Source organism: Falco cherrug, chromosome 1 (assembly GCF_023634085.1).
Source record: "Falco cherrug isolate bFalChe1 chromosome 1, bFalChe1.pri, whole genome shotgun sequence".
Classification (NCBI taxonomy): Eukaryota; Metazoa; Chordata; class Aves; order Falconiformes; family Falconidae; genus Falco; species Falco cherrug.
Genome location: NC_073697.1, coordinates 96,057,171 through 96,082,175, shown reverse-complemented (window position 1 = coordinate 96,082,175; position 25,005 = coordinate 96,057,171). Strand labels below are relative to the sequence as shown.

The 25,005-nt window shown below is 39.2% G+C and overlaps 1 protein-coding gene across 12 annotated transcripts in view; it reads right to left on the bottom strand.

Annotated features, from left to right (window-relative positions):
- The window catches only part of CLIP1 (CAP-Gly domain containing linker protein 1), an 81,411-nt gene that overhangs the window by 31,359 nt on the left and 25,047 nt on the right, over positions 1-25,005 (bottom strand). For 10 of the 12 annotated variants that reach the window (XR_008732146.1, XM_055709717.1, XM_055709665.1 and 7 more), the window contains 6 exons: positions 14,528-14,652; positions 13,260-13,476; positions 9,877-10,074; positions 9,393-9,496; positions 5,614-5,674; positions 173-277 (listed from right to left, as the gene is read on the bottom strand). Coding sequence is in view for 11 of the 12 variants with exons in the window: in XM_055709717.1 (XP_055565692.1) it covers positions 173-277; positions 5,614-5,674; positions 9,393-9,496; positions 9,877-10,074; positions 13,260-13,476; positions 14,528-14,652 (810 nt within the window). In the remaining variant the exon portion in view is untranslated. Of the gene's footprint in view, positions 1-172; positions 278-4,491; positions 4,525-5,613; positions 5,675-9,392; positions 9,497-9,876; positions 10,075-13,259; positions 13,477-14,527; positions 14,653-25,005 lie in introns of all 12 variants that reach the window. The other 2 variants (XM_027801433.2, XM_055709712.1) reach the window with 2 other exon arrangements.

Below are 25,005 nucleotides of genomic sequence, written 5' to 3'. Positions count from 1 at the left end.
TGAAGCTCAAAATTAATGCTAATTTTTAGTGTTCCAGCTATATCTATAGCAGGTACTGATCGTGGCAGGAGCAAGGATCTGTTTCAGCATGTGTTATACCCAGCAGACTGTGTCATCAGAAATCTTCCACAATACAAATCAGTCTTGTTATTCAAATAGTGAAAACCATTACCCTAGTGTCTTCTAACTCCCTCTGGAGTTTGTCAGCTTTGGTCTTTTCAAAGAGCAGGCTCTGTTCAAGCTCCTTAATGCGGGCATGCTCCAGTTTGGTCTGCGTCTGTTAGTAAAAAGGGAAAGGAAGAGAACACAACGGTGCCACCATCACATGCCAGCACAAGAGGAGGGAGCCACATGCAGGCCGTGCTGCCAGATTCTTCTACCAATGATGAGCAGAGAAGATGCAGTGGATAAAATGAACAGGGAAATGCTATGGATGAGAAAGATGGACTGAAAGTGTAAATGGACATGTAAAAAAAAAAAATTAAAAATGTAAAAAAAAAAATCACAAACGAAGAAATACGAACAAAAAAGTTTCATGCAGCCGAGTAGAAGTTATTTATCAGTACATGAAGTTTTCAGCACAAATTAGAATAGTTATGTAAAAAAATACATATGTGTATATATCTCTATACCTGTTCTGATAGGATGATAAGACCCTTTCCTTGTCATCCCGCTAACTTTTTTCTTTAATGCATTTGGCTTATTTTAGAAGTTATTCAGTTATTAACCAGGGGACAAAAATTCATCACTGAAGCTCATGTGACAAATCAAAACTTTTTGTTTTTTTTTTAATAGTAGCTGTACCTCAAGTCTCAGCCATAAAAATCCTTCTGGCCAAGACCTGGGAACATTAAGGTTCATTTGTCACTATGGTATGAATTATTTGAATAGAAACAGAAAGAGAATGGTTGTCTATAATTGCAGAACCCTCCTAGGTTTTCCCCCTCCTCCTCTTTCAGGAAGGAAGCAAGCAACAAGTAAGATTCCCCAAAACCAGGCAAAAAAGCAAATCGGTCTGGTTTCTCTATAGTTACTGAAGTCTAAATACATTGAACAAGAGGTGGAAGTAAGGAGAAAAAAAAAAAAATATCTTTGTAATTCTAACAAGTTCCTAAAGAGCAGCAGGAAGCAGATGAAACTAAGTGAGCAGGCACCTCCTGCCTTTTGCTTACAAACAGGCAGATTTTTTAGCAAGAACACAGAATATTGGATATTCTGGCTTGATACCCAGATACCCCCAGAGGGCCCACAAGAGAGCTTGAAGTTTGAGAGATGCAGGTGAAGTCCAGCAGCTAGTTCAAGTCTGACCTGCCCCTCTGAAGGGCGGAAGAAAAATGGAAAAAGAAATATAGAGGTAGGAACCAGGTGCCCTGCCTATTTCTGAAGTGCTGAGATTTTACTATTGGATCAACCTTGACAGGTCGCTGTTAGGATAAATTTACTACAAACCAAACTAAAAGGATTATGAAAGTCTATTGCTGCTTCATAGTGTCTTTTCCAAAAAGAGCAGCTTTCCAGGGTTTGGCCACATTGAGAGTAAGGTGGATGTCCAGAAGAAAACCGAATGAAGTCGAAGATGTGTTTATTAACCGAAGAAGTTGCAACCATCAATCCTGATGAAAGTTTACACAGCTTAACCACCACAGTTAATCTACTGCGGAACAAAGTAACACAGTTAGCCCCCAAGCTCTACAAACTACTATAAAGAGAAGAGAGAACTGCAAGGTGGACAGCCACCCATTGAACACCAGATTGAAAGAATCTGAGAAGGCAGGAAGACACATGAATAATTCTGAAGCCACACTGCTGCCAAAGCCACAGCGCAGCAGTGCGTGCACAGCTGGCAGGACGCTGCTGCCTCTCTGATCTTTGTAATATGATATTTAAAAATCCCTACAGAACTGTGTTATTTATAGAGTGCCAAGCTGATTAGAACTGCCTCCAAATCAGCCGCAGCAGTTAAAGATCTTACGTAGTCTCTGCAGAGCAAGTGGGATGGGGATGAGCCTCTTGTTTTGCTTCAGGCCTGTTCTCCTCCAAACACAGTATTGCTTTGACAGCATAAAGTTATCTTCTTCCCCAAAAGCATCCAGACATCTGGCAGTTTCATTTTTTTGAAACATTTTTCCATGAAGAATGGCTGTGAAAAGTTGGCTACTTTACTATGTAGTTAGTAGGTCCAAAACACTAAAATCCATGAACACTAAAAGTTGCTTCTTAGATTTGTCTTTTTTTTTTTTTTTTTAAATTCCAAAGCAGATTTGTTTCTCTATCAGCGGAAGATCTTCAGTGTATATGGGGAATAAAACCCCCACGAGAACACAGATCACTGGTTTTGCCTCCCACAGCCTTTGAAACTGGAACTAAATATTCTAAGACAAATAATATTTTGTAAGTGGCTACAATTCAGTCCCCTCTCTGAGACAGGTTAGTATTAGTTCTGATCCACAACAAAACTGCAAGACTGAAAAGTAATCTATTTTTAAAAATCAAATATTCATACCTTCCTTGCTCTAATTCACCAAAGGGAGCTATTAAAACCCAAGAAACCCCAAACCTGAGAGTTGCAGAATTCTCCCTGCATGACTTTGCAAAATATGCTATCTTTTTCAGGATAAATTTTTCTATATTACATAAAATGCAAAACACTTTGATCTTTAATTTTATAGACATTGCTCTACTACTGCAAAGATTAGATATACCATCTGATTCCTGAGGTTTTTTTAATCCCATCTCATATATTACAAAGGGAAATAAGTTTAAATCCTACCAAAATGGAAATAAAAGATTAAAAAAACCCCAAAACCTCCGGAGATCTTTGCTGGACACCTTTTTCCCCATTTAGGGCAAGACAGATTATCCTTTAAAGAAGTCTGATTTCCAACGGACAGGCTCCAGTTTCCCTGAGGTAAAAATCACAGCAAAATTTTGATTCACTCAAATTTCTCTCCCGATCATCTATAGAGAAATGTCTAAATGATTATGTTTTTCTTTGAGGAAACCCAGAGCACAGTAAACAGAGAAGAGCAGAGAGAACTACAAAAAGAAGAAAAGAATTTGATTGCAAACCTTAACTCAGATGGAAAAGAAAAACAGAAAAGAAAAAAAAAAAACCACAAACCCAACCAAAAGTCCAAAAAACAAAAGAAGCATCTTCACCTTCTCCAAAGCTTTGCAGCTGATTAAGTGACATGGAAACTGGACGAGACTTACTTTGCCTTGAACCTTACAGAATTCCACTCAAATAAACTTCAGAGACCAGTCATCAGCTATTTTCAGCACTTGTGTACTCTATCTCCTCTTTCATTTCCAAATAAACCTTACTGTTAAGTTCTCCATCTATAGGGCAAATGGAAATTGTGCTGAAGCCATAAATGCTGATAATTAGTTCTAGGATAGGGGCGAGATGACCTTCAGTTCCTTCGTGCTGGGATAACAATCACAGGACACCACGGAGATGACGAGGCATTAGCCTAAAAACTAAGTGCTCACCCACTTCTCTCCTTTACAGAGTGAAGATGTCCGTTTTTTTATGGAAAAAATCAAGAATAGGGAAATCGGGAGTAAAGATAGGATTAAACAAGGAGTGCACAAAACAAGAGAAAGGAAGGGCACATGCAGATTTACTTCTAACACACCGTGAGCCTGATTGGAAGCCTAGAGGAGACCCCAGATCGCTGAAGTAGCTTCGCAAAAGGGACACCTAAGAATGCACAGCAGGAAACCAGTTTTAGTCTCAAGAACTTCCTATCTCGGCTGGGGACGCAGCAGAGGAGGGAGCCTGGGATAAACCTTCCTGAGTCCAACCGAAGAGAGGGCTTTTAAATTCCGCTATTTGGAGCTACGGAACCAAGAGGGCTGCTTAAACATCTTGTACGGCAGTTTCTGTTACCCAGTACCATATATTTTCCCTACGTAATTCAAAGAGAAGCTACAGGAAGATGCAGTAAAATCAGACAGCTTTGCACACGAATTCTTCAGGTGTTTTAATCACCTCTCCCCTTAGCATTTCATGCTAAAAAACCAAGACAAATAAGGGGAGGTGGGGAACATACCGATTCTTTTTCCTCAGAAAAATTCATCGGCTAATTGCATACTGCATCTATTGAACAGCAGCAGGAGCTTGTAGGAAAGCATGTGGGATTTTGTGAAGAAAGCAATTAAAATCCTACATTTAAATGAAAGACATTTCCAGATCCTGGACAGTCATTTCCTACAAGCTCCTATACTCTTCGATTAGTTGCCAAGGTTTTGACCCTACAGAATTCTCATGACACATTCGCCCTCTCTTCAGTTAATGGGGATTACAACGTTTAGTCATGACACACATTCTTTTCAATAAATGTTGTAATTGCTCTGAAAGCAACATGCATACAAATACTAGAGTCAATGTTTCAATAACAGATTATGCAGTTAGTGAATAAGTATAAGCATTTTCTGCACACAATCTGTTAACATGGGATGTCTCTGCACATTTAAGTGCCCTCTTACATTTTCTGGGTCTTCCGAAATCTGCCTCTTTCGCTATCAGTAAAATTAAAAAACAAACAAACAAAAATATTTCACCTGCAGACTTAGCACTATCATTCCAACACAAACAACAGGATACATTTCATTATCTTGAATTCAGTTTAAACTCTTGAAGTTATGCAGCTTGACAAACCAGTTTTTAAGATGGTTTGCCATGGTTATTGACTGATTTAACAAAAAACAAAAAATTAAAATTTTCCATGGACTAAACAATAAAAGAAGCATTCTATAAAGAGTCTAAATAGGTATCTTAAAATGAATGAAAGACTAAAATAAAAAAAATGTTATATGAAATGAGTAATTTTCATAAGGCTAGCACTTTAATCATAAATGGTTCACAGGAACACAGTTTGTACTTTACGCTGTGCAAGAAATTCCAATATTTTCTGATCAGACAGAGTAGAACTAAAAAGCATCTTGCTTTTTCATTTGAAATTTGGTATAAAAACTGGCGGTGCTCAAATAGCTGAGAGTAATCCTTCATTAAATATTTTCTATTCTGATTGTCTAGTAACATACTGGTTTTAGCCCAGTATTATAGGTATACAAACAGTAGAAAGATGAAAATTGCACACAATTGCTATTTAGATTTTGTGTGCAGTAACTCTCAGGACAAAACATTCTTTGTTATCAATCTTCCCTTAGGAAAGCACAGGGATTATTCAAAAAATTGATCTAAGAAAAACAGGTCTAGGCTTCAATATGAATTTTCAAAGGCATAAATATTAACTTGCAATTTCGTAACTTCAAAATGCTTTTTTGTTGGAGGTTACTTTTAATATCAAAAGGTAGAATTTTCTATTAATTAATTTAATTACTCTAAACAACAACAGCCACTCCACAGTACAACCCCTTGGCTAAGGTGTGTAACCGAATTAAGGGTGCAATCCTGTAGTTTCAGGACGATCACCTTACTCAAGGACTGCAGAACTGGGAATCACTTTCATGTGCTTTGCATATGCTTGGACTGCATCTATTAATCATTCCTGCCCTTCTCTCCTAGAGAACGGTACACTTAATCTGAACTGATTGCATTTCTGTGTTCTACTATAGACCCTGTTTACAAAGCTGGAGATATTTTACCTCTAGGTCTCCTTTGGTAATGGATTCTTCTTCCACACGGAACTGAAGGTCTTCAACTTTCCTGTGGGGACAATGCATTAAAATTCAGGTAAAGAAAATGCTTTCAAGCTCACTTTTCAGTGGAAATCAAAACTACAGTGACATCATTCTGATTGCACCGTGCCAGAAACACGAAGGAGAAATCTCTCACAGGAAGCATCAGAGAGAAGGAAAGCCACTGACTAAAACACAGCCACTGACAAAGGCAGGCATCAGTCTTCCCGCAGCTCTATAAAGTATTTTGTTGTGTTTTCTGATGAGTTAAAAAGAAAATCTTTTTTCAGTCATCATTGATTCTCTCGCTCTTTCACCCTTCTGCATGCCATCAAAAGATGGGACCTAAACGAACAGTTGGATTTCACATTCTGTATATTCTACCATTCACTAAGAAATAGCCAGCAAACTTTGGACACATCCGATATACCCACGAACCTTCTAGAAGTGCGCTGGTCAACTTGCATCGAAACTGTAGCATAAACAAACATATGTTAGGTGTCAAGATGAACTGTAAGATGCGGAAGGGGAGTGCAAGCAAGAACATTGACTTGCCTTGTGTGGAAAAATGACTACAGCTATAACATTAAGGAAATTTTAGGGTAAAACCACAGCTGCTACTTCCAGGGTGGACTGTGGTTGGTACACATGGAATCTACTCTCCAGTAGCTCCCCAGGCCACAGAACCTGCAACCTCAGCACGTGCTAAGAGGAAGGAGCAAGCTGGAGACCCAGCAGCCAGGCTCCATTGTAGTCCCTGCAGTAAGGGGAACTTGATGGTACCATGTGCTGTCCGGTAACCTGGACAGTAGCTGCTGAACAGGGAAGATAAGGGAAGATGTCGGCTGTTGAAGCAGCAACTGTGGTGAAATAGCCTTCCTCAGATGAACTTTGCTCATTGTAATTTCATTGTAATATCAAAGCACACCTCCAACCCAAAGCTACCCACCTCCAGGGTATGGCCACCCCTCACTGAGTACGCGCTTTACTGACTGTACCCTTAAAGGTAAAGCGAGAGAATTCTACATCTATCAATAACAAAAGTACGTATGACTGGAGTCACTCAAGTTTCACCTAGAAGTAAAGAAATAATAGAATAGTAAGTTGGGAAAGGGAGAAGTTAGGGAAGACTCCATCGTAACTGCTGGGATCAGTCAATGGGCTGAGCCCATCTTCTCCCCCACAGGGATGCCTACCAGTTAAGACCCATACTCAATATGCACTTAATTATTAACTCCAGCTGGCTTTCATTAGTGCTTAGAAGATTTTTTGTGTGTACTACATCACGCTTGTTCTTGCAGTCTGTGTACTTGTCCTGGTTTCTGCTGGAAGAGTTAATTTTCTTGGTGGCTAGTGCAGTGCTGCATTTTGGATCTGGTGCGGGAACAGTGGGGTTGGGGACTTTTTGGTTTCTGGGGCTTGCCAGTGGGAGGGCTGGAGTGGCCCGGGAAATGGGGAGGGGACACAGCCACGACAGCTGACCTGAACTAGCCAAAGGGTCTAGTACCATATGGTCTTCCATACCACGGGACATCACGCTCGGTACATAAACTGGGGCGGGTTGGCTGGGGCTACTGATCGGTCAGCGGGTGGTGAGCAGCTGTATTGGCCATCACCAGTTTTCTTTTCTCCCTTGCCTTTGGATTTCATTCCTCTCGCCTTCTCCCTCCTTTTCATTGTAACTGTTATTATTGTTCTTTTGTTTTTATCTCAATTGTTAAACTGCTCTTATCTCAACCCTTGAGTTTGCCATTCCTTTCTGATTCTCCTCCCCACTCCCCTGGGTGAGGGGGGAGTGAGTGAGTGGCTGCGTGGCAGTTAATTACCAGCTGGGGTTAAACCACGATGGTACTATCAACAGCAATCCCAAACCTTAATGTGTCACGGATTTGTGGAATAAAAAGCTCTCAGCTGAGATCTGTTTTGAGTTAGTTTCCAGAAACTTGAATAATTGATCTGACTGGTGAATCTGTCCCCATGAATCCCTGAAGAGGACAGCCGAGTCACCCTCCGCTCCACGTGCTGTCCAGTAGAGTCCCTGTAGCGAGCTCAGACAGGCTGGTCGGGCACAAGCATCTCCTCTTCCCTGGGATGTTGGCAGACTAGTCAGACACAAAGGGCTGGGGGAAAACCTCCTCCTTAATGACACCTTGCCCATACAGGAGTCTTAGAATGAGAAGACAGAGGTGAGAAGCTACTATCTGACTGAAAAATCTGAATAAGTTATTTTGTCCCTCCCCTGATTCTGTTATACCCCAATGAACAAGGGGCCAAATCGCCTCCTTTTCCCCTTGATGCTTTCAACATTTTAAGATGCTGCAAAGAAAGAGACAAGCACGTCTTCTTTCCTTTGAATTACACACACTGCTGGTGCCTGCAGCTTGGCTGACAGATGTAGAAGAGAGTTACAAGTGATGGAGAACTAAAATAAAAGGACACTAAGAACTTGGAAGGCAGTGGGTCTCACCAGTGTGCTTTGGGAGACAGAGGATGAGAGATTATTTGACTTCAAGTCACTGCTGAGACTGACTTGGAATACATATTACAGAGAGCCTTCCAGGTAAATAAGCCTAGAAGGGTTAGGAGGCAGGAGAAATATTACACCGCTGAAGCCATGAATATTTTCCGGGCTGTAGGACGTCACTTCAGGAATGGGTAGCAGGCGCAGAGCGGCACTGTCACATTGCCTAGCCACACACTGAAGGTGAGCCCAAGGCCACGGAGGATTGCAGTAGAACAGACTCCCACTGACCTGGCAATCAGCGAAAGTAGGTCCATAATCAGGCTACGCGAGGTGCTGCAAAGCTGCTTTATCTTTTTTTTTTTTTAATTTAAAACCCCACTGCATTATTTTGTAGACCATATACAAATAATTCCAGACCTAATCTACTGCTTGTTTTGAAAGTTCCACTAGAGTGGCTTTCACAAAAAGGCAGCATGAAAATTATGAATTTACCATTGCATTTTGTCATCTGTTATTTCTCGTTTTAGGCAGGCCTTTCAGAGAGAATGACATCTGACTAATTTCAGGGGTGCACACAAGCCTACAAGGCAGACTCACAATGCGTTTCTAAATGACTCTTGCTTTTCAAAAGCATTCCAAATCCACCAAAACAATTTATCAGATTATTTCCTCACCTAACCTTGACCCAACAATTTATCAGGTTATTTCCTTTCCTAACCTCATCTTACCTTGGTAATCTCAACTCTTTTCCTCAAATGGTTATGAAAGGGAATTAGAAAAGGCATTACAATTAACAGCTTTAACAATTTTCCTGTAAGAGACAGACTCCACCTAGAAGCACATGACTAACAGTAATAAACTATTCACAAGAGAACTAAACTGCAAATTCCTAATCCAACTCTGTCAGGAAAAGAGATTATCAAAATTTTTGTTTGGAGGTGAGAAGAGTGTTCCAAGATGATCAGGTATGATCCATTAATCTCATATGGGTAGAAATAAAATCCTTCATAACAGAAAGCAATACTAAAAGGAATGAGTTGCATGAAATTCAGCTATAAACAACAGTTGCAGCCTCTAAGCAAGTACTTTCTTTGACATTCCCTCTCCAAATTTAAGACATGGCCTTTTTAGTATTCATTTTAAGAAACTACAGTACGATTTTACACAATAATTTCCCATATCTGCATTATTCAAAATTTGTTTCATACTTGAAACTCACAACATTTGCTTTTAATGCAGTTTGTTTTTAACAGTTACACTAACGAAGACAGAGTTGAGTTACCTTTTCTCTTCCTCAAGCTGATTGAGAAGCTCCACTTTCTCCCTATCAGCAGCCTCCACCATAGCTCGTAGCTGGTCCATTTTTGCTTCCATCTCCAGTACATGCTAATCAGTAGGAAGAGTAAGAACAAAATCTACTAAGTTGGGCAATACGTGAATTTTTTCCAAGTTACATATCTGGACCTCAGTAATCACAATTTGGTAAAGTGATGGCCAAAGGGACAGGAACGTTATCGTAAAAAATACATATATATAAAAAGATTGTAGAGATGTATAAAGAAGTTCAACAAAAATGAGTTAAATGAAGTAGATCTGCTATCTCATCAAGTCAAAGCACCCACAATGAAGATCTCACAGGTATGGACTACTCTAGTTTTAGCACATCACCTCTTACTCCCAGATCTTTTCAATAAGAAAATGCAATTTTGCAAATGAAGTCAATTGTATTAAAGCCTCTATGTTAAACACAGCAATACCACTCTTACCCGATCATGTCCATCACGAACAAGTGCTAATTCCTGCTCTATTTCCCCTACATGACTGGTTGCTTTCGCAACTTCTGCCCTCTCCAGGTCCCTTTCTGCCAGGAGCTGTTCAATGTGTTGCTGCTTCTCCTTCAGTGCCTCCTGTAGGGCTGTGGTACCAGAAATTTTTCTTGCATATCTGGACGATGTTTCTGTCAACTTCACAAAGCAAATACATTAAAAGTCATTCTGTATCAAGTGAAAACGAGGGCTATCTCCAGACTCTACAAATATTGGGTTAGTAAAGCAAATGCTTCCTGTGACTTACTGCACCTTCTCCCTTTACATTTAAATGACTTCATTTTCCAGAACGTAACAATGGCCATATATGTGTAGTAAGATTGTTTCATAGCAAACAGCAGCTAGTGTGTAGAAGGCAGAAGCCTTGAAGTGAAAACAAAAGGCTGCCCGCAATCTAACGCATGTTTGGAGACTCACACAAAGGCTAGCTCATTATGTTTCTAAGCATCTTTTTGAATTCAACAAAGAAAGATAGCCTTTTAGCAAGTTAAAAACATTGTGCCTCCAGTTATTAAGTCATCACCTCAGGTCACCAGCAACAGTTAACATTTTTAAATGCTCTATCAAAAGCTTTTGGAACTCCAAGTAGCATCTGGCATCTCTACTATGGCAATAAAACATCCAGGATGAAAAGCATTTACCTTGACCTAAAAAGCCAGCTTTACAGTTAAAACCTTTTGAGGAACAACTGGTACCTGATTAAAACATATGTTTATATCACATGGAATTAAATTACCTCTGGAAAAAAATCTGCAAGATTAAACTTTATAGATAAAAATGAATCAATCTGGAGAACTGTAGCTAAAATGAACCTTAGGGTTTTCCTTGACCTTGCATGATCTCTGCCTCACTGAATGGAACCAGTGTCAGTGAAAATTCAGCATGGCCCTGTCTTCTACTTCCTCAAGAGTTTCTGAGCTAGAAGGGAAAGCAAATAAACTGAAATTATGTGGTAAAAGTGAGCAACAGTTGTGAAAACACCAAGAAATGAACAAAAAAAATTAAATCCAATACAGCTTTGAAAACTGACTTTAAGCTTAACAGCTCTGAAATTTGTCTAAGTATTAAACGAGAATGACATCTCAGTTAAAGCCTTATTTAAAACAACAAACAATACACAAAGGCTTGGTCTTCTTTTATGTTAACCTCTAGTTCTGCCTAATAGTATTGCCCAAGAATAGGAGCATGTTTCTTCGCGATCTTTTCAGAGATCAAAATGCTGAAGAGTAGCTGCCACACACAGTCTGGAAAGCTGGCATTGGACAACATTTCCAAAAAAACCCGTAATACGGATGTATTTTCCTGTCATCACAAAACCACGCTTCCCCTTCTGTTAATACGATTGCTACACAATCTCTAACCTTTCTACTCACAGCCTTGAATGATATGTCTACAACCCACTGCAAATGCTGGACCAAGTGACTGAAAAGGCACACGAGACAGAACAAAATATATCCCACTTCAATGCTTAGATTAGTTGTTTCAGACCCTTTCAGTTTCTAGAAGATATCTCATTCTAGAATGCACTACTTTTTAACAATTCTAGCTCTTAAAGTCAAACTTGACTTAATGCACGATTCCAAAAGAAATCTGAAAGGTTTCAGAGAAACATCAACTTCCTTCAGACTTGGAAATACAAATTGCATCAGACAGCCCTCTTAAATCATTAGATCACCTACTCTGACAGTTAATTTTCTTACACAGGAAGATGAAAACAGTAACAGCCCTAAATAATTGAGAAGACTATGTAAGAGTCCAGCTATTTCCTGATAAAAGTTGAATTTTACTAGAAATTGAAGCACGGAAAGTCTGCTGTATCAAAATTGATTTCTGGAAATCTTGTCTCTTCAGCAGCTTAACTTTTAAAGAAGCGACAGAATTATTTTGACAGTGCTTTTAACTTGAATAGTAACCAAATGTTCACATTGCCTGAGAAAGAGAGTTGGAAGAAAGCTGGAATTTTAATTCCAGAAATAATGGATTACAGAAGATTTGTATTTTATGGCCTAAAACATGAAAAGCCCTGGGGCAGAACACAGATTTGCAAAATAAGCAAATACACTGTAGACATTTACAAAGTGTAACTGCACTCTCTTGCTGCTTAGGGTATCATAACGTACAGCATAAAACGTAGAGGTCTGTATTAAAGCTTCATCAGCTCACAAAGTCACTATATATTAGTGTAAGAATTTCAAACTAGAGGGCACATTGCAGCTACAAGTGCAACTTCCAGAACAGATTAAGTAATCAAGTCCCACTGTTTGTGCCAAACAAAAATCCGTTACGTCTTTGGTGAGACGGTATTAACCTTGTTGCCCTGACCAACTGTTGACCTCTGTTCTCTTGTAATCTGCTTCAGTTTTGAAGGGCCACAGTAAGTCAGCTCTCTCTTCTGCACCTGCTGGTCAGTGGGACAGTATGCCAGCTAACCTGCTCCAGAGCAGTGGGAGTGATCTCCTTCTAAGTAGATGTATTTACGTACTTCAGTATATTAAAAAAAAAAAAAAAAGGGAAAAATCTAGGGTGACTGGGGGGGGGGAAATCAATTCTTTCTATGCTTTTAATTGCCTTAAAAGAGAGACTTTTTAAAACTCAGCTTTCCCAGAAGACTTCCGTTTTACTGCTGCAACCCAAGATTAGGACATTTATGTAACAGAGCAACTTTAAAAGAATCCATAGTAAGTGTATTAGGTGGAATTAGTACTGTGTTAGAATTCACCTCAGCCACTGTGCTTTGCAACATTTAGCCTTTATGAATTCACAGGATTAAAACCAAATCTAAAAGAAAAGAAAGAGGCTTCTTGTCAGCAATGACATGACAATTGCTACTTCTGTATTTCTCAGCCGACTCATCTCTTTGAAAGTAAAAGAAAACCTTTTACACTTCAGACAATTTGAAGCTTCCTGCTTAACAATACAAGTTTGGTCTTTGGAAGCTTTAGTGCACACCAAATCCTCACACGCAAACCCCGTATGACAGAGGGAGTGCTAGGAAAATGAGCAACTAAATGGGGATTCCAGTCAGAGAACACTGATGCCTTTTCAGTTTGTTGGCATCACAAGCCTCTTTCTTACTGCAATAACTCAGTTAGCCTGAATTAACTGGGTAAGCTCAAATATTCATATATTCAGCTACTCTTCAGGGCTAGCTAAGATTTCCTTCCTTCATGCATGCTTTGAATGAAAAAGAGAGCACAGTTCAATGTATATTGTGCTCTGCCCAAGATCTGTTCTAGTCTCAATTTATGCAAGTAGACCACAAGCAAGTGCTGTGTGGATTCCTGCTTGGGAACGTAAAGCATGCAATAGAAAAAGAAGCTTACTAGTCCTGTACGGCTTGGCTTGCTGCTTACTGAAGATGCCACAGAACTGAGAGAGCTCAGGGAAGATGCACTTGGACTACGTTTCAGGGCTGTGGGAGTTGCAACCATTTTTCGCACAGTTGTCTTCGCTTTTGCTGGTGTGGTTGATGGGAATCCAATCTTCGTAACTTTGTGGACTGGAGCAAACAAACCGTATTTTGGCTGACATTGAAAATACCTTTAAAAAAGCAAAGCAGACAGATGAGAGTACCAAATTAACTTCTGTCTTTTCAGATACATAGTCTGGCTTCACAAAGAATTCTAGATCGATAGTCTGAAAGTATTAAAGGGCAGGGTAACAGCTGGTGACAACCTAGTCTACATTAGATTGCAATTTATTTTTTTTTTTAACACTAGATTTGGAAATTTGAAAAGCTGAAACAATATGATTGTATCAGACTTCCGAAATTCAACACAGCTAGAGCTCCGTTTCCTAAAAACTCCATTCAGATACAAAGTTTAACATGCATAGCTTTCCTTTTCCATACATTCCTCTGAGCTACCAACAAGCGTGATAGCATAAAGTTAAAAGTAAAAATCAGGTTTTAATTAAATCAAACAGTTTTGTATTTTATTACATACATACCTATATATGTATGAATATTTGAATATATAGAACATATACTCTTGGTTATATATAAACAAAAGCCATTTAAAATTTTAAGTTGTGATCACCTACATTAAGGTGGCGCAATCCTTGTAAAACTTCTTTTTAATGAGTTAAAGGACTGTACCTTAGCGATGTGAATTAATGCTTTCTAGATGTGGCTTGTTGGAGGAAGCAGCTATACTGTTCCCAGTCTTTATCATGAAGCAACTGTTGGTATAGGAGCTTTCAGCTCCTGTGACGCAGGAGGATTTCCCTTAAGTTCAGCTGTTAGATACCCAGAGGTACTTTATTAACTGAGCCTTCATTCCGAGCTGAGAAACCAAGCACACATTCAAAAAGCAGGAAATTGTGTTTTCCATTACCAGTCTATGAATAGAAGTCACATGGGAATAGGAGAGATCAACTAATCCCGTGAATGTGGGATTGATGCAGACTTTCAGAGATGTGTAGGCGTAAAATTCAAATCAGTGTCTAACAACCCATCACCACCATCAGCAGACACTTGGGTTTACAGCCTAACTACTTCCCTTGATATAAAGTTTCATGTAAGATATTAAAAAAGACAGAATAGAGAGATGCAAAAATCTTTAAGGTGGCTGCTACCTGATGATAGACTAACCTTGTTCCAGCAACAGCTCCATCATTCTTTCCCAGAGGTTCATCCAGTTCTACTCCACACCATTCTCCTTTAGCAAAGTCAGTTTCTCCCAAGAAACGCACGACTCCAGCTTTTGTTCCACCAACCTAAAGCAGTAAGACACATCAACTGCATTTACTGCATATCCAAATTAAAATACCAAATAGAGTGAAAAAACTTTCAGAATAATCATGTTGACGAAGCACATTTCTTATTTCAAGCTGTGTATCCTTTTCCTACGAGTTTGTTTTAATGTTGAACAGAACTTCACAACCAAATTGTGTACAGAAGGGGGAAAAAAAATAAAAATCACTTCCCTAGCGTTTAGTTCTGTACAATTTGGTATTCAGGGAGTTCTTCATGACTGAAGGCCACAGTTCTATTAGGTGACTTGATATGGCTGTAAGATTAAAAATATAACAAGACTCAGTATTATAACCAGCATACTAAATGTAATACATTTGTACTATAGTTTCACACAATTTCTATCAGCAAATAAGGATTTCTAGGAACTGCTTATTTCTTTTTCTAATTCTGTGAGGAAAAGTAAAAGAAATCAAATGAGAAAAAAAGTCTTTCATATTTTCTCTAGGGAATAGATCAGATCAACTACATAGTACAGCCCTCCTGCATTTAAAAGAACTGATATAAAGCATGATGCACAGCACTTTCTAAAATTGTAGATGCAAACAGCTTTTCATAATGCCTTAGGGAGGGAAGAATTAAATTAAATGAAGAAGCAAAAGGCGTTCAGTGTGGCCAACACTTGCCAAGAAGGGCCACAAGCCAGAACTGCAGGATTCTTGCACATCAGAATGACAATATACTGTGCCCTATTTTTGTGAAAATCTGTTCAGCCTGCATCTAGCATTATGAAAACAAGCAAACCTTAATGAAAACCTCTTAAAGAGAGCCTCTGAAATCAACAGGGACATTTACAGGGCCATTGTTTTTTTCCCCACTTGTGTTTTCCAGCACATATTATACAACAAGGAATATTTTGTAGCCTTGGCAGAGAGGTTGGATGTAACCTGCTAACACAAAGACTTTTCCTTTTTATGTACTAAAAAGTAAATTAGGATTTCCTATAATTTTTACATTAGACATTTTATTTCTTGGGGGGAGCTTCCCAAGATCAGAAAAGCAACAAGCTTCTTGTGCCATAAATTAAAATGCATGATCACAGTACACCAGATAATTCATATTAATACATTTTGGAAGTGTTCACACAAGAGGTTAATTGTGACGAATCAGGGAATGGAGGACATTGTCTTACATGAAAGCACTAAGTGTCCACAAAGTACAAAGCTAGTGCAAAGTAACTGCCACACACATTTGTGCTCATCAACTTCCCGGAGCAGACAGCTCTGTTAGCAATGCAAGGCTTCAGCTGATGAGAAAAAAATAATCAAACCCTAATCCACACAAACCTCAGAGAAGCACGGAAGAATAATTAACCCTTTTTGATATTACCGAAAGGAGAAAGCTGACAGAGACATCTTTTGTCAGTCTTGAAACAATGTTTAATCTGCAGATCACCTTTATATCTTGCTTTAAGTGGCACTGTAGCAAATTACTCTTCATGGAATAAACACACATAAAAGTTTACAGTTATCATGACTCAGCCTAAGATAGTAACTAGTAGAATGCTCGGTATTTGGTGTTCTTGGCAGAGAACCAACACACTTCCCCTCTCGAAAAACAAGCATGAGTACTGTCTTAGAAAAAAAAAATTGTAACTGGCCAAAACAGCCACATGGAATCCAAATCTCCTCCGTGGCACAGCGACAGAATATATAACGTTTGTCCAAAGTATTTCCTGGGAAGAACAACTCCTTATGTCAACACATCTTATTCACCCTCAGACATAACCTACTTTTCCTGGAGGATAAATATTGTTAACCTAAGTACAAACATAGAAATAAAATTTAACTGAGCTGTGCAAGAGAAGAATACGCATGCACGTCTGCTCTATCAGTCCATACTAGGTCTTCCAAGTTGTCCTCCTCCTTATTCCTTTTCTGGCAAGTTTGGGTGGTTGTTTTTTTTTTCTTTAAAGATAAATTTGGATGCCATCTTTAGGTGGAAAGGCTGGTTAGTTCTGTGCGTACTGTTCTCCTACCAATTTTGTACTGTTGTCTGCCTGAATAAACAGAGTTAAATCAAAAGAGGCTGTAAAAAGCCCATTAAAGAAATTAGACAGGAAAGCCAGAACAATAGCCTAGATAAGGAGCATCCCTTTGAAGACAAGAGTCAGGTTTGTCCTTGCACAGAGGGATTCCTCAGGTCCTTTTACAGAACTGTTTAGCCAGGCCAAGGAAGTTTATTGCAGTTTTGTGGAGTGGTGGTGGGGTGGTATTGTGGTTGGCGTTTTTTTGGGGGGTTGGTGTTGGTTGGTTGGTTGGTTTGTTTTAATAAACAACCTAAGTCAATTGTGGCTGGAAAGCTGCCCAGTGGAAAAGGACCTGAGAGTGATGGTCCACAGCCAGCTGAACATGAGCCAGCAGTGTGCCCAGGTGGCCAAGAAGGCCAACAGCATCCTGGCCTGTATCAGAAACAGTGTGGCCAGCAGGACTAGGGCAGGGACCATCCCTCTGTACTCAGCACTGGTGAGGCTGCACCTTGACTATTATTGTGGTCAGTTTTGAGCCCCTCACTACAAGAAAGACATTGAGGTGCTGCAGCATGTCCAGAGACGGGTAACAAAGCTGGGGAAGGGTCTAGAGAACAAATGTGATAAGGAGCAGCTGAGGGAACTGGGGTCACGTAGCCTGGAGAAAGGAGGCTCAGGGGAGACCTTCTCACCCTACAACTACCTGAAAGAGGCTGCAGGCAGGGGGTTTGGTCTCTTCTCCCAAGTAACAAGCGACAGGACAAGAGGAAACAGCCTCAAGTTGTGCCAGGGGAGGTTTAGATTGGGGATTAGGAAAAATTTCTTCACCAAAAGGTTTGTCAAGCATCAGAACTGGCTGCCCAGGGGAGCGGCTGACTCACCATCGCTGGAGGTATTTAAAAAGATGCTTTAAATACCTGGAGGTATTTAAAAAGATGCTCAGGGACGTGGTTTAGTGGTGGACTTAGCAGTGCGGGGTCAATGGTTGGACTCTATGTTCTTAAACAACTTTTCCAACCTAAACAATTCTGTAATTCTGTGATTCAATTACCATAACACATACACATAAAACCTTTCCATAGGAAAGTAAGGGGTAAGCAAGACAAGAGCTATCTGAAGCACAGTAGTGGAAAAGGAGAACTACATGCAAAGACTCCCAGAGACAGAAAAAAAAAAATTGCAATCTCTTCCCTCCAACTCAAACTGTAAATAAGCTTTTGGGTAAGTAATGCTAGCTCCAGGATAATACAGACTAAACTTGGGTGCAGAATATTTGTTCCTTGTTATTTCATACCTTTGCCCTGCTCATCTTCCCCATTTAAGTAAAAAAATGTATGGCATTTATTTTGAAGACACTGCATTCAAATCACAAACCAGGAGGCTCAATCTGAAAGAAAAGCTCTGGCAATGACCAGTGCCCATTGGACCTGCTACCGCAATCACAGTGGAGGTGCACGGGACTGCAACCCAAGGCACGGTGGGAGTGAGCAAATGGAGGAATTCATATCCCGAGAACATATGGGGATGCACAACGTGAGATCCCCAGCAGAAACAGCAATGTGACTAGTCTTGTAACCATGGTATCAGGGTTATTTTAAAACAAGATGCAAGGAAGAATGCCAAAGAATTTTTGGTTTTTTCCAAACTTAGTCAAGCTTCTTTGAATAACTGGCTACTACATTCTGCTTTCTGCAAATATTGAAATGTGTATCCTTACCAATAGCAGGAATCAGAGTACACTGTCACAGTAAAGCACTCATAGCATCAACAAAGGTCTATACATGTAGTTTTGTTCAGTTTCAAGCAAAAGCCTTTTAAGTCTTCAGCTTTAAAGACAGGGTCAGCATTCCTCTCTAAAGCCTGAATCTGCTGAAGACTTTCAATCATTCAGATACCTGCCTCAAACAATACATTTATCTCCATCTGCAATTAAGCACTCTGCATGTGACCTACCTTGAAAGCATTTAAAAAAATAATCGCTTATTCCCATGGTAGTACAATGTGAGGTGCTACTGTATAACACACTATAGTAAAGGCTTCTTGTTGCATAAAAGTTGCCATATACAGACTTACACTTAGTGCTCTAAAGGGGAAAAAAGATTAAGACATGATTACACTAAACTGTATATACCAATGTGAAAAAATAATTCTACTTACAGTATAATAACATGCATTATAGAATTATAGAAAATTATTACAAATCCTAATCAGAATACTAGTGATAAATGTAATAAAAAAAACAACCCCAGATCAAAAGACTAGTTGCATTTGCCACCAGATCTACTTCCCAGGGTACATAAAGAACTAAAAAAAAAAAAAGGGAGGCAGCTTCTAAAAGAAACAGGAAAAAAATTTATTAAAGTTTCTAAAAGTTATATGGAAAAATGGGGCATCACTACCATGAAGACATTTTTCCATGACCTTCATTCATGCTAAGGCAGGTCACTAAATAATAGATCAGAGAAAAGAGCTGCCAGAGCTTTTTTCAGTCAGTTACCACACTCAATATAGTCAAGCTGTAAAATACAAAGCAATGATATGCCAGAGAATCTAGGTTAGGCTACAGGTCATTGTGGGGTGAGGAAATTTGCTTGGCACTCACTAGTGTTATGTCAAACACATAGGAAAAATGATTTATTTCCACATCAAATTTTAACTAAGCTCATATTAATTTGTTGCGATGTAAAGTGAAACAGCAAAATGGGTTTGTAAACCTGAAGCAGTTGAAAACTTCCTAATGAAAGCACATCAGGACAAGCTCATCAAACTTTGTGAGAACCTTTGCAGAGCCACATTTCCAAAGATAAGCAGAAGTAGGAAACAAATAAACTAGTGTAATCCAGGGGGGAAAAAAAGACATGGTCTAAAAAAATGAGACCGCTATTTAAACAGCATTCATTGAAAAATACAGATGTCTTTGAAAAGAGGATAGCCACTGTCTGAAACTTTGTCAGTATAACAGTATCACTTACTTGGAGCAGCTGAGCAGAGTTAAAAGGTGAATAACAATTGCTCTGTCTCCCCTTCTGCCTGAGCACGCACTTACGGTGACTCTTGAAAAGGGTATTTCTGTGTTTGTCACATAGACACCCCCCCATTTTCAGAACCATTCAAACTACAGCACCCATATATGCAACACTTGAAAAAGCACAAAACATCCAGGCAAACAAATGGCATCTTTGAAAAACTGGGATCTACTAATTAGAATCTTCTTTCTCTTGTTCCTCACAATTTAGAGGAACTGTTTCCAGCTGGCAAAAGCAGTTGGATTTAATCAATGTGTTCACCCATTCAAGGCCAGAGAGAACCATCAGATCATCTCCTCTGGCTCTCCTGAAACAGGTCTTTACATTTCACCCAGCTGCATCCGTCATTAACCCTGTAACCCTACTGAGCTAAGCTGTATATGTGTTGATGTTTTTAGATCAGAGCTGATAGCCATCAGCAAACATGCTTCCACTGACGGTCTATTTTCATAGTTAATCACTCTGTTGTTATAAACATATTTGAATTTGAAATAAAAAAAACCCCACTGACTGTGGCTTCTAGCCACTGACTCTCATTATGCTTTTATTTGGACGATGATAGAGCTCTTCAGCAACTGGCATTCACCATGCAGGAACATACATTTTAAATAAGGCACCTTAATTTTTCCCTTCATAAATTAAACAGATTGAGTTCTTCAAGTCTTTTATGGCAAGATACTTTCTCTTGCTTGAGTCATTTTGCAGCTGTGTTCTGAATCCTTGCCAATGGGCTTTTCAAATAACTGAGCATGTAACTACATAGAGTGTGTGATACTGACCAAAAGCACGGTCGGCACTGCTTAGAGCACAGGTATTTTCGTTGCTCGTCCTGCCACATCAACTCACGAACTCCCCTGCAATACCTTTAGCTCCTGGATCTTCTTTAGTCACTAGTCAGCTGCCCATGGGTGGTACGCAGCTTATGCCCTCATTCTTAGGCTTATAAACTCTGCCATTGAAGGCAAAATGCAACCAACAGCTTGAGCTGGTGGAGATGAAACAAGCAGCCCCTCTGGACTGCTCCATGGACATTGTTATTTACCCCTCTGACTATCCAGTGATTTCATCAGGAATGATTTACAATTACTTCCAGAGCATAGTATGAGATGAACTCAAAGAAACATCATACTAGTGACCATATCATCCAGTGGTGGTACCAAGCAATCCACTTTTTTTTTTTTGTTGTTAGGGAGGTGTGGGTGGGTGTTTGCCATCCACTGCCCAGTTCTTGAATATATGCATAAAGTCCAATGCTAATTTTGAAGTTAGATAGCGTTCAAAATTAAAATAAAAAAAATCAAAATAATAATAATAAAAAAGTCCCACTACACAACATTTTTTTTCATTAAATCTATAGTTTTAAAGAAAGTAAAACGTTTGACAAAACTGCTATGTTTTAGTTTGTCAACACCTGGTTCTTGTCAGGTTTTGACTGTCTTTTTTTTCTTGATACTAGACAGCCCAGCTTCAGATTATCCTATTTCCTTTTAGAAATATCTTTGTAGCACCCAACACTTGATCAAGGCATTCTACTAAACTTTAAACCAGCCTCCCTAATTCAGAATTCTGAAACCAGTAATTCTGTGAATAGCAATTAACGATGTCAGTTTTCCTGTGGCATCAGGTATTATGGTCGAGTGACTTTGCCATCTAAAAATGCGAGAGTGACTACTGCTATTTCTGTTGATGGGAACAGCGTTTAGACAAGAACTTGATCATGTGGATCCTGTGATAAGCAAAAATGAAGGCGAATTGCAGCTTTGCCAGAATTGGTGGCCAGATTCTCTACCTTCTATCGGGCTATCTGCTTCCATGAAACTTCTAAGAACTCATGTTTGAAACCTCCACATTTCTACCCAATTTGGCTGCAATTGGCTAGCAAGTTCAAAAGCCAGGTCCAAGTGGGCAGAAGAGCTATGACACTCGCACTGACACAGCACTAGCACACAACCCTTCACTTCCAGGAAAAAAGCACAGTTTAATAATTAAAAATTATGTGCTATTGAGGTTCAATTCATTCAATCAACTTGTTCAGTCACAAAGGAAGCAATAAAAAAACCTAACAGCAATTTCGTACTACGAAAGCCACATGTGACTTCAACACCACAAAAAAAAAAAAAAAAAAAAAAAAAAGCAAAGACTAAAATAGGTAAGTAAATAAATCGTCCTTCCGCCCATCCTGTGTAGAAATGAGCAAGGACAACATGTTCCTGGATATCACTCCCCCCGGAAAGGCAGGGGTAGGGGAAGGGAGACAAGGAGTCCACTCACACACGCATACACAAAATCCTAAACCAGCCTTGCATGCACAAACTATTAACAAAGCATTTGAAGTTACTTTTTGCTGCCATTATATCCCAGTAACTCACATGCAATTTTAAGTTAAATAAGGAGCTGCCAAACCACAATGACTCACAGTTAGAAACAACTCACACCTTGCTGCAATGAGATAAATTTAACATCTTGTTTATCTGTGAACAGACAGGTAACAAACTGAAATCCTGAAAAATGTTTAAAAGTAACATAAAAGCTGTGGTTTGCACAGAGAAAATCACCCAGATAATGAATTACAAAGCCTTTGGAATTAGCCCTTATCCTTCAGCTATATTCTCATATATGTATTTCATGCTGTGGCAGCCACTTTGCACGCTAGTCTACATTATCCTTTACAGTATCCAAAACACTATGTCTAAATATACATACATAAATATAAAAATTACTTTCACCCTTGACTTAACATGACAAAGCCATCAAAATACCCTACAGTCAACTCAGCTTAAGGATAAAGCAAAAATGTGATTGAGCAGTTAAACATTGTGGTGCATTTGCAGTTACAATAAACAAGGCTGGGGAGAGGACAGCCCCAGAAGAGTGCGTAACAATTGCTTGTTCTCAACTTCCAAGTTTTTGTTCCTTTTCCATCCTCGTATGCAATCGTGGCAAGATATTTTTACATTGCTTTAACTGTAACAATGCCAATGAATATTTGTTTTTCTAGCAGTTAAGTACTGACTATAGTAGATTTTTAAATAGACTACACTCAGAAGTGCATTTCCTATTCAGAATGTTACAGAAACTAGAAAATGGAAAACTTAAAAAAAACACATTGAAAATGCAGGATCACTTCTAAAAGGAGAAACTTCTCCCTACATGTGAGGTTTCTTTTCCCCTTTGTTGCTTTCAAGAGCCCTGGAATTTAATCAGTTGGCAGTCTTACGTCATGTTTACTTGGAGATAGGTTACATGGGTGGAAACCGAATCTGACAATAACTTCCTACCAGCCTCTGCCTATTGCATCACTAAAAAACATAGTAAGAAGTAACGAAGCAAGTAGGAACTTGCAGCGAGCTGTGTAAAACAGAGAATAAGAAGTCAGATGTTACTCATGCATAGAGAATAACTCTACAAAAAGGCCACATCAGCATATGGCCGTAAATCTCGTTTGCAACCTTTTGTGAACATATGGACGGAGGCCCAAGTTACAGCTTTACAGCTCAGCTCCAGAAGCATCACATTTGGCAGACCGTGATGAAGCTGTAACTGGTTAAATGAATGAAAGCACTTTAATCCCTTGAGAAGACTAAGGCCCCTTAGGCTGATCAGATTTTTATTTATTTATTTAAAATACAGCATCTGGTCCCTCCAGGAACAAGCCTAAGATGCTCTCAAAGCTGCTTCAACTTCTGTTAGGTGCAATGGTTTTCACACAAAGCAGGTTTTCCCCTTTCATTTCAGCAAGTTGAGTTTGGTTGGTTGGTTAGTTCAGCGGTTTTTGTTTGTTTTTAAAATCAATTTTGCATTGGGCTGTGAAGAAATCATAAGTACTTGCAAGACCAAGGCAAACAGGTTCTCTGGCTGCACCTCAAACAGGAAAGAGAAACTGGCTTAGCCTGAAAGTAATTTGTTTTCTGAATTAGTTTTCAGTTATTCTTTCCCCATCTGATTTGGTACCTAAGTGACAATACCTCCACAGGCACAAGAAGGGACCACTTTCTGCATAGGAATTCTTATTCATACAAGATACAAAATGCTGAAACTGTAGCCGAATTTTCAGCAGGCAAATCAACTACAGTCTGTTAAAGACCTTGCACTCTGTCATTAACCCAGTAAAGGCTGGACGAGTGCAATGAAGGAAGTGCAGATTTCCACATAATTTCCTACTTTAAGCAATCCCCAAATATGAGACCAGGCTGCTCAGAGTTAATGTCCTGTTTCTAACAACTAAATCATATCCAGATTCCAGAACACACTTCAGATGTTAAGAATGAAAATCATGGTTAATACAGAGCTATTTGAATAACTCTGCATTAATAAATTCTCCTTTGGTTCAGCTGTATTATTTTTTCCAGTAAAAGTTATACATCAGTGCACCAAATGAAAACTTGGGCTGTAAGGAGTTAATATCAGAAACCACAACTATTTAAAGTATGTACTTTATCTCCCTATATTTTCAACATTTCTACATATTAACATGAAGTATTTTCAGGTACTTGTTAGTCAAAGGAAAATTAGTGCTCAGCTTCAAGTCAGCTAGGCAATTAAATACAGGCTTGCTGAATATGGATCAAATATACCAGGACTTGAGGGAGACAGATTTCTTATCAGAGATCTCCAAGACAGCAGAGGTCTTGTGTGCTGTTTTAACCTAACTGTTTTTGAGAAGAAGTAAACAACAGAAATCTCTCCTTTTGCACTGGAACATCCATACGGGGATATAATACTTCAGCTCATGGATTCATTTAGTTTGATTTGCTTTTGATTTACTTTGACTCCTCCAGAATCTCAAGAAAGAGAACTCCAGAAAACAGGACAATGTGAATTCTTCCACAATTATTATATTTCCCTTACGGACATTGATGTCTACCACGAGCTATTTTTCTGATGTTTATAACTTGATTTAACAGTCTGGAATATGTCTTCTTCAAACTAGTGGGGGAGGGGGGGGAGGAAGTTATAGCTGACTGTTAGAGCAAATCTACCTCAAGTATTTTTCTGCAGGCATCCACAGGAATATAGCTAACATATTGCACACCTTGAAGCACTATCTATTTTGATGTTAATGAAACTTTTTTTCATATACAAGGTCTTTTGCAAAAATATGTTTTCTGCCCCCTGAAAAAGCAAGCCTGCTTGCTTTTGCATCTTTTCATCTTCACATCTATTGCACTGTAAAGCACAACCTCACATGAGACATTCTAAGCAAGCCTGCATTTCAGAATATATAGGTGATCACCTCACAACTCTACTTGTTTTTTTGCAGTGGTGTTTCTTTTCTCTGACAACCATCTGAATGAGTGTCCTGAACACTTAGTTTGTACATA